At 33.3% G+C, this 10,935-nt stretch overlaps 1 protein-coding gene and 1 pseudogene across 1 annotated transcript; one reads left to right on the top strand and one right to left on the bottom strand.

Moving 5' to 3' along the window:
- Positions 1–1,879: 1,879 nt before the first annotated feature.
- Positions 1,880–3,455, bottom strand: LOC106624832 (uncharacterized). The gene is given in 8 exon segments (XM_070105600.1): positions 1,880–2,090; positions 2,156–2,321; positions 2,388–2,626; positions 2,686–2,746; positions 2,749–2,823; positions 2,882–2,981; positions 3,061–3,206; positions 3,296–3,455. Coding segments are annotated over 8 exon segments (951 nt in total). The 5' UTR covers positions 3,360–3,455; the 3' UTR covers positions 1,880–1,990.
- A 3,291-nt stretch (positions 3,456–6,746) lies between these two features.
- On the top strand, positions 6,747–10,829 carry LOC106626563 (lysosomal acid glucosylceramidase-like; annotated as a pseudogene).
- Positions 10,830–10,935: the final 106 nt, after the last annotated feature.

The following is a 10,935-nucleotide window of genomic DNA, read 5'->3' on the forward strand; positions in this document are numbered from 1 at the left end:
ATGGATCACAGCTGGTTATGGATTCCTTGTCTTCTTTTTCCGAAAGCAATTTTTCAGTTCATTTAATTTTAAAGCGCTTTATCATCGCTGTGGAAGCAAATAATGTTGAAAAGAAAGTTCTATTTTGTGGCAGAGCCAGTGCTTTAAATGCAAAGGAATATGGAATATTTTGTAGCCAAACTCAACTTAAATAATAATATACTATGTACATATATATATGTCGTAGCACTAAATACGTATATGCTTATTCATACACACATACATATATATGTATTTTCCACTTTTATATACATAGATATATATTACAGAAACAATCAATGCCTGAACTATTTTAACTAAACATATATACACATATTGGGTGCTCTTGAACACTTCATAAAAACATAACAATGTCTCAAACAGGATGTCTACAAAGGATTAACTGCCTTTTTCATTCAGTGTGAGCTGGATGTGCGTGTGTACAGGCATGCATGTGTGTTGGTAAAATCAAATTAAATTTTTAATTAACCTAAACTCGAGGCTTGTTAATGTATACACAAACATATCGATCTGCGTTAGAACTGACGTCATTGGAGAATGTACGCCTAAAAATAGATCAAAGTATTGAGCATGTCGAAAATGTTTCACTTTATTGTTGTTGAATGCATAAGAGTTATGTCTGTAATCAAAGCATATTCAAACCCAACAACATGGAACATCGGAAAAAAATTAATAAACTGGAGTGTGGATATCTTTACAGATTAAATTGTGCTTAAAATATACACCATTTTGGCTTACCGTTTGAAGATAGATTTAAGCTAGACTTATGTATGTAGGTTGCCTTTGATATTTCGGGACTTGGCAACCCTAGTGTAGCAATCTGGCAACTCACAACATTTTTGATGTTATACATATTCAGAACATTTTGTTATACGAGCGTTATTTGTGTTGCTAACAGTAACTTAAAATATTCATGTCGACCAAAAAAAAAGGATTTAAATCGCGAACATTTTCGCGCGATCATTTTTTGCAACTGTCGAGGTGGATTAACGCAGCAACAGTACGTCGATGAACATATTAAATCAAGGACTAGTGTTTATCGATGGTATGGTGAATTTAATTGGGGTCGTAAATCACACAAAGAAAAATCGTCAAGGTCGTCCAAAATCAGTTGTTGTTTCGGAAACTATTGATGCTGTGGGCAAACTGATATTGCAAGATCGTCTTGTGACCTATCGTGAGATTGAGACAACTATAGGCATTAGTGGGACCAGCATATAGTCAATATTTCACGAACATTTGACTGTAAAAAAATTTGTTCACGTTAGATGCCACACAGCTTGTCAATCACTCAAAAAAAAGCTCGTGTCGTTTGGTCGATAGAAATGTTAAAAAATTCGATAGCGGTGCTTTGAAACACGTCTATGATATCGTGACAGATGATAGATCGTAGATTTATGAATATTAGCATGAAAGTTAACAGCAGCCTGTATGGGAGATGAGACAAATCCAAAAAAAGTTGTTCGCGCAAGTTAATATCATTTAAACGATATGAAACATTAAAAATATACTTTTGAGCTGCACCGAAATGTGTACTATTTATTGATATTCTTAAGACTAACTTGTTACATAGATCTAACTGCTATCAAATGTATACTAACTAGTGTGTTTACTTATTACTCGTTGGTAATTTCTTTACGTACGTAAAGACGTTAACTAAGAGGTCAACGTTTTTCGACAACTAAAGATACGATGTAGATCTTAATGGAGAATATTTTAAAGAACAATAAAGCAATTTCGATAATAAATATTTGTTTTTGTTTTCGAATCCTGAAATATAAAAAGCAACCCTCTTATTTTTATGAGTATATACCGATAAGAATATACTAAATGTAGATGATTTAAATTCTGAAACGGATGCTTTGTTGGTTCCTTTTAATATTTACAGTTTGAAAGTATAAAAACTAAGTACATATTAATATATATATTATATTAAAAATGTGGTATATATTTAAATATATAGGACAGTGTGAATCGACTGTGGAGGGATTTTGAATAAAACAGCTCCGCGATAGGTGTCTTGTATGCCAACATCAACACTAACGGGATTACTAGTGTAAGAAATGAAAAGTAAAGTAAATTTAACTGTTCAAAATTATTGTTGATATATGAATACCGGTTTAAGATGATGACGGCCACACTTTTATCTGCTCTCAAAGAGGCCACCACATTCACATTATTATTTTTATTTTCAGCAGCAATACGAACCGAACCTCCAGCTATGAATTTCGTGAAATGCCCCATTGTATAGAACAGCGGTTGTTTGTAAACCTCAAGGTGATCTGATCAAGGTATACGTTTGGTTAAAATGTGTATTCGTAAAATATAAGTATATGTATGTATATTACTTGTGGTGTTGGCAATCATTGGCGCATCGCCGCCCTCATGGTCCAACAAAATGTTACAGCTTATCCGTTCCGATTCATTGGTATCGTGTTTAAGGTGTGTTAATAAGGTTTGTGCGAAATCCTCACCACGCTCCCATGATCCAAAAATAGGATCCAAATCCTGTATATACTTCTCGCTAACACCAAATACCAGATCACGCATGAAATCGACGCCAATACCGTGTTGCGTAAAGAAGGATCTACAAATTGAGAAGCATTTCATAAACTGTCGAACACTTAAATGTTGCTTTTTCCTCACTGATAGATATGCTTTCGCAATGTTTTTGGGAAGATTTTTAAAGTATTTTCAATTGATTCGGTATCGAACCAATAAAACCTTGAGCCTTCTGCCATTGTTTCTCTCTATCAACTTCTATCTCAATACTTTCAGTAGCCGCTAAATGTTAAATAATTGATATGAAAGAGGAAAATAATCACAAATAAAAGCAACTTACGAGCTTGCATAGATCTGACGGTGAGCTGATCGTAATCGAAAATATAATATTTCTTGTAGAGATTAAACTGGCCACGTGTCGTCTCGAAGCGCAGGCCCGACTAAGAACCAAAAATAATAATAATAGTTCAGAGTTAAATATTTTAAAGTTTCACTTAAACCCAATAGTGATCTAATTACCTTTGACGAAGAGACAACAGCAAAAACATATTCTTCGCTTGGCGTCGGATCATCCAAATAGTCACAATACTTAGAATTGCAAACACATACGAGACCAGTGCTATACTCTTTCAGCGCGCATGGCAGAGTCTCTTGATTAGAATGCGCTAAGGTGACAATAACATTTGTTTATTCAGTATCAATTTAGCAATAAATGTAATTATATATCCTTGAACTATACATTTTAGATACTCACATACAAGGATACCAATTAAGCTGATAGCCAAGAAAACCCCAATAGAATTTGTATTCTGCGCCATTTGTTAAATAATTCCCGTTGTGGCGTTTGAGTTGCTATTTATATATGGCTATCGCCCCCCAACTGCCAATGGAAAAAGATTAAAAATGATTTGTTTTGAACAAATTGGTTAATGCATGGCTTGTTCTTAGATATGTCTTATAATTTTTTTTGTGCCTTTTGTACTCGACTGAGATAAGTAAGAAATTAAAAAGCTTATATGAGTGTATTGTTTTCGTTTTTAAATATACGAGCACAAGTATTGTATATGCACGGATTTATTAGAACTTTATGGACCTCTCGATTGTTTGAAGTAGCGTAAAATATATTATATGTGTTATAAATGCAGGTAGGTCTTTAAATAAGATTCTTTAATAGTCTTGAACATAAACAATATAAAGAAATACTAGTAAGTCTACGTTAATTATTATATCAAATGAGCCACCAACTATCAAATAATAAAAACGATTGATTTATTAAGTCTTTGGCAGACAAACTTTGAAAATACAACAAATTTCTTAGTCATGATCTCGCTTATTGTTTCAATCGCCCTAATTTCTCCATAACACACGGAGTTCTTACCATTATTGCATTATTATTTCTGAAAGTGAAAACTAGAATGCTTGTCTACATGAACCAAATAATAAAAGTGCAACTACCCTCGAATTTCCTTCAAATGATTGTTATAAATTAATAAATAAATAATATATTGATAACAGTAGACGTACCTAACTATTGTATTTTTACTACGGACGTAGTACCGATTGAATTGGTGTTACACCAGCTTACTAGTGGCGGTGGTTCAAATCCCTGCTCGTTAGCCATTTCTTTGCTCACCATATTTGAGCCCTGGTTTCAAAAAAGCAACAACCAAAGTTATTCAGCGTAATAAATACATGAAACGAAATGGATATCTCATTAAAGTGGCATAATCCTGTTCTATATTATCTCTTATTTTTTTTGTTCGATTCACCAAGTATCAAAATTAAGCGATAGATTTATTCATTCAATCGTAACTGCTCAAAAGTCTTCAATGCATAATTAATAAAATTCGATAAAAATACCCGGTAAAAAAGATTTCATTAGTAAAATCGGTGAAGTCTATTCGCAGTGTTGATGTCATAAAAGTGCTTAAGTTATCAGCAACTTGTGTTTTTTATTGTCAATCTTTTTAATCAAAAGATAAGCTTTTTATATTGTACTTAAATTATTATTTAAATGTTAACAAGTTTCTAGTAGTTACTTCTATTTATAGTTTAGCATTGCCGTATTCATGGGAGACACACGCGTAACTTTATTACCTTCTTAATGACTGAAGCATTTGATTTACGATTTTCTAAATATAAAAATAAAAGAGTATTAAATTGTACAAAAGGAAGTAATTTATGTGAACTTTTGAATTTAAAAGTGTATCGGTTCTACATCTTGTAATCCTCAACCCGATAATCAAATTCTCAAGTGTCTGAGGTGGTCAAATGTGTCACTTTGGAACTAGAACAGATCTATAATACAATATTATGAAGCCATGTCTATATGGTATGTCTGCATTTATATATTTTAATACATTTCTAGAGCTTTATGAATAATTGGAAATTTGCGTGCAGGCATAGCGATCAGTTACCTGAGGCTGCACAGAAGTTTAATTGATTTGATTAAATGTATGGAACACATGTTGTTTGTTTTTTATACTCTTGTTCTTATTGGCTTATGATTAACGTACTAAACTTACCCCACTTTTCTCTTCAATTTGAAACGGTGAAATTTTTTAAAGTTTACTAAATATGTGAGTAAATATAATACTTTCAACATTAAAATATTGGTTATAATATAAATCCAGCGGTTTTCTTCGGATTGCCTAACCTTGGAGAGTAGTGATTCGCACAAACATCTGGTAAAAATCTTATTATTAATCAAGAGATTAGCAGCATGGAAGGCGGCTAGTATAATAAATTTTGTTTGCTGGGGTCGCCTTATAATGAAAGTACATTTGTGTAGTAGTTAATACTTATAGTCTACTGGAGTTTATATATATTTTGGTATTTCTTAAATGCAAATCTTATCTATGTTCATTATCTCCGGTTTGTATTTTATTCTTAGACTGCGTTCACACATGGAGTCATTTGTCGTTCAAACCGATTTTTGGAAGGCGAAGATACAACGAGGCGAAGGAATCCTGCCGCTCGTGCTCGGCTGGCACAGAGGCTGGTAACAGTTTGCTGCAATGCATGGTTGCAATTACGCTCGGTTTCAAATTAATATTTACAATGTATTTGGTAATATTATAGAAAAGGTTGAATAAGAATAAAAACTAACTAAAAATTTGGGAATGCGCTATGAAAAAATGCAGAAAATTGTCTGTCTCAAGTTGTCGGACTCGAGTCACTCGTGTGAATGCATTGAACGACACCAAAGAGCGGATAAATTGGATATGCTTAAACTAGTTTATTTATTCATATTTCAAATTCGTATACATATACAGATTTTAATTAAAGGGAATGTTTAAATGAGCTAAGCCTCAGTAAATGACCACACCACTCTATTCGGTAAAAACTGGCGCACCCTAATAATGCCCACCACATTCTCACCAATACACCACACCAGATGACACCACACAGGACAGTACAACACACCACAACACCGCGCGTTTACATCACCAGCTAACAAAAGGGATGATCAGCGCAGCTTTTTCACCTCATTCGAAGTAATAGCGATCCTGCGCGCACCTCAATGCGATTTGACACTGCGTAATATACTTGTACAATCCAGCTCGCTACAAACATTTTTTAATCCGTCAAACCATTGGTTTACCACATCAATCGACGGATTTATTTCGACCATCTTCTTCGACTACGTTCCGCACTCTTTTGGATGAAGTGATTCATTTTATTATATTTTAGATTACGTGTAACATAAACTTGTGTAAAAAATAAATTTTCGCATATTTTATATTTATTATAAATATTATGTATTTTCACTTGTAACATTAACCGGGAGTGTAAGTGATTCACAAAACCTTAAATATGTGCTTCCCATTAAAGTGGGCACCCAATTAATCAGGGAATATGGAATTGTGATTGGTCATTGGGTATAAAGGTAAATATCAAGTTTACAGTTAGTTAATATTCAATTGCAAGTTTTTGCACACCTTTTCAGAATGTAATAAACCTACAAGTATAATGCAATATGATGATCAATAGACATACATGTGAACATTAGTACATTATGGGTACACATGATTCAGTGGAATAAAGTACATAGTAATGATTACTTCGATTTTTTGATAACATGGTATTAAGATGATAGTAATTTTAAGGGGTTAAGCATTGAATTTTCGCTACTATTTGATTATTGGTGTGTTAAAGGCATTGGGGTAACAAGTCAACGTCCACTTAATAAAAGTAATATCGAAATGGTGGATCCAAAAGGTTCTTTAAAGAACTTAATTGCTCTATGCTTTTTAGCAGGTTTTGTAGGTGAGTATTTTTATATTTTCTCTATTCGAGTCAAGTAAGTGAAGTGAGAGCTTCAAGATATTAGACGACGTTAAGAGTGGTTGAAAATTCATCCAATACAAGTAAGTACCAGAACTTACAGAAGATTGTAAAACTTTAAAAAAAAACTAAACAAATTGAAAAAAATTAACTGATTTTCAGAATGTACTTAATTTAAGAAAAATCGTTTGAACACTTCTAACTGGAAATATAATGGCCTGGTGAAGATGTAGAACCTGAAAGAACCTCTGAAATCGGGAGATGGTAACTCGACCGTGAGGAATATTTCAAAAAAAAACGTCGGAATGGATATTCAAAAATCGAAAGCTTTTCACCAAAGCAAGATCAATTGCTGGGTGATTTGGCCCTACTGGATATATGAGTTGTCGTGCTACAGGTCGAAATAGCTGATTTTCTAATCAAAAGAGTTAGATTTCTTTTGAAATATTTAATATTTTTTGTAGTACTAAACCCTACTCTCTCTGTTGATTGACTTTTAATTAAATTATGAATTAATTTTGTTAAGATTATCTTGTCCTCTACTAATTTCAGCACTATCAAGTCAAGTAAGTACTTCATGTGCATTGAGAGAATATCCAACAGGTCTAGTATTTAGATAATCCATCACCGGAGAATGAAATGAATTTGTCATTGTCTCCTAGTCACAGGTAAACTTCAGAAATTTCAATTTTATAAATTCTCCAATTAAAGATTCAACAATTATTTTACATCCCAGTGATAAACAAGCTTATGTTTTCTGATTTTATTTTTTACTTTTCGTTTATATATACCATACAATTTTCTCTGGACCTCAGTTGGACTAATTCCATTCCAAAACAAAATCCAATGTACTTATAGGTTCTTAAGGGTTCTTATAATAAGTGGGAAAATGATTAATATTAATAAATTTGATATATAATAAGGCTGCTCGGATCTTTTTTTTTATCGATTTCAGCCGTTTGAAAAATTAGTTAAAAGCATTTTTGAAATATTTATTTCTCTGAAGACATCGGCCGAAAATCGGTAGTTGCAAATAACTGTCATAAGCTTCATTTGTTTTTTCTGTAAATCGAAATAAAAATCAGACTGTTACTATTATTCTATACAGACTTAGGCTAATTAAACAAAATAACAATATTCTAGATACATGTAAATGTATAAATATATTTTTACAATGTAAATCTAATTGTTAGTGCGGTCAACGTTTTGACACTACAAGCGGTGCAACCAATGCATCCGCCTTTACTCAAGTTATTGACTACAATGAGAATCTGAAGAATGGCACACAAGGTGAAATTGTGTTTAAGAAAGGTAATTAAAATAAAAATTTACCCAAATAATTTAGTGTTGAAAATTAAAGTGCATTTTTTGATAAATAACCAATATTGGAGTCGAATAGACATTTTATAAAATTTGTGGATCAGAGTTATACAAAATACAGAACCTTGCATATTAATTCGCATTTACTTAATATTCTCTCAGCCCTGCCTCGTAAGGTGACCATTCAAGTGGATCGTGAGCAGCATTTTCAAAACATCACCGGCCTTGGTGGTTCGCTTACCGGCGCCGTTAGCTGTATTTTGGATAAATTATCCCAAGATATACAAGATCATATACATATATAAGTATGAACTTACGCCTAATGTTTTTAAATGAGTTCTAAAATTATGGCACAATTTAGTTATTAGATCATTTTACTCCCAACACGGTATTGGCTTCAATTTAATGCGCACGTCAATCGGTGGTTCTGACTTTGAACTGGCAGCCTGGGCGCATAATGAACTGGCCGAAAACGATACTACCCTCAGCAATTTCACACAATTTGATCCACGTTATGAACAGCGAATTGAACAAATTAAACGCTTGAAGCTCGTATCGAACGTGGAAAATTTGTGTATAAAAGCCACCGTATGGAGTTCGCCACGATAGATGAAAACCAACAATAAATGGACTGGAATAAGTCGCTTGAAAAAAGAATACTATCAGACGTGGGCTGATTATCATTTACGTTGGCTTGAGCTTTATGAAAAGGCCGGAATACCGATTTGGGCCATATCGACCGAAAATAAGCCAACAAACGGTGTATTTTTAAATATATTTATAAAATTCTTAAGTTTAGGTTGGACCCCAAGTCAGCAGGTAAATAGAAAAAGTTGTCGTAACTCGAATAAAAACTTTGTTACACGTTTAATTGAAAATTTTTAAATTTTGAAAACTCAAGCTCTGAAACTTTGCTCAGAATTTAGAAAATATTTATTAATATATATTTTATAATAGGCCGTATGGTTATCTGTCGATCAGGGCTGTCGATGCATTGGTATTGAGATGATATTTTCGAGCCTGTTTTCATTGACGTCGCTCGCAAAGAGATGCCAGACAAAATTGTTAATCCTGTATCGGTGATAAGCCATGGCAGTCAGCTGTACCTCTCTTGGGTTCCTGGAAACGTGGTGAGAAGTTTGCAAGCAATTTCAGCAAAATCTTCAGCACGATTTCAAAGGGTGAATCGATTGGAACATAGTTTCGGATGAAGAGGGCGGACCGAATTATGTGAGCAATTTCGTCAATGCTCCGTCAGTTGCCAATATGACAAGTAAAATGTATTTTTGTATTACTTTTGGTGAATGGTGGGGTCGGCTTAAGTATACCGTCATAGGCTTTCGGGGACAAAATGGGTATGGACGGATAGAGAAGATCCTCCAGATCAAGAATATATATAAATATAGCCGCGAGAAACTTATAGTTTTCGAGATATTTACGTTTAAAGTTGAAAATTTCAACTATTTAAAGTACGTATTTTTGCGATTTAAAATGAATTATACACTTATATTTTTCACTTTTATATCCACTTGACTAATTCGTTTTTAGAAATTTTTTTTTTATACAAGATGCTGCAAAAATAGCTTTATTTCAATATTTAAATCATTCTTCAATTTTATTAATTTTGACAATAACAAAATGGTTGTGAATGTCAAAACACCAGTGTTGCCATACTAATATATTTTGTAAACGAAGAAAAATAAAATAAACAGAGAGATTATACCCTAGATACAGGAAACAACGCAAAAAGAAGTTCTGCGCAAAAAAACCTCAATACACCCCGGTGTTGGACCGACCAGGGTTATATTTTTGAAGCGCGACCGAAGGCCGCCAACGCAAAAAGAAGTTCTGCGCGAAAAATATTTTGATACACCTCGGTGTTGGACCGACCAGGGCTATTTTTTTTGAAGCGCGGCCGAAGGCCCCCAACGCATAAAGAAGTTTAGGAAAAAGTAAGATTGTCATAGAGGGTATAACGTAATACTTAACATCAATGCTCTGTAATAGTTTATTTCTCTATGTTTTGGATTCCTGTATTTGGGGTATTATCTGTTATAAATTCTTTCAGTTTAATTACAAAAGATGTCGATAAGGTAACACTGGTTATTTGACATTTTGCAACAAAAACTATAAGTTTCCTTCGGCCTGGGACGATATACTAAAGTTTTCCCAAATGGTGGTTTTTATTAAGTACGAGTATGCTTCACTTGTAGATCTTAATGAGTTTTTCAAACAACCGATGTTTTATACAATGGGTCATTTTTCAAAGTTCATATCAGGAGGTTCAACTCGTATTGCTGCAGAGCGTACAAACGTCAATGTGGATAAAGTTGCCTTTTTAAGACCGGATGGCAGCGTGGCGGTTTGTGGAATGCATACATTAATGTGGTAATTAATGGCGTACTTTTTAACTTTCAATGGTTACGCCAGCGACAACGTTGAAGTTAGGGATAAAAACCAAGGCTCGATTAAGATTAATATACCTCTGAAATCAATTCATACTGTTCTTTATAATTAATCATTTAATATATCCAATTTTTTATAAATTAACAAGTTATTAACTAAAGATTGCTGATATATACACACATAGATATTTCGCTTCGTACTCTGAGAAACTCCCCAAATATGATATCTTAATTGTAACGGGAAGATCCTTCGCCTTACAGAGTTTGAGAATTTCCATAATTATACTCTCGCAACCTGTTGCTACAGAGTATAATAGTTTTTAATTAATGTTACTCAGAGCAATATTGTCTCATAGATATTAGATTCTAAATTAAGTATATT

The sequence above is a fragment of the Bactrocera oleae genome, chromosome 2 (assembly GCF_042242935.1).
Source record: "Bactrocera oleae isolate idBacOlea1 chromosome 2, idBacOlea1, whole genome shotgun sequence".
Lineage (NCBI taxonomy): Eukaryota > Metazoa > Arthropoda > Insecta > Diptera > Tephritidae > Bactrocera > Bactrocera oleae.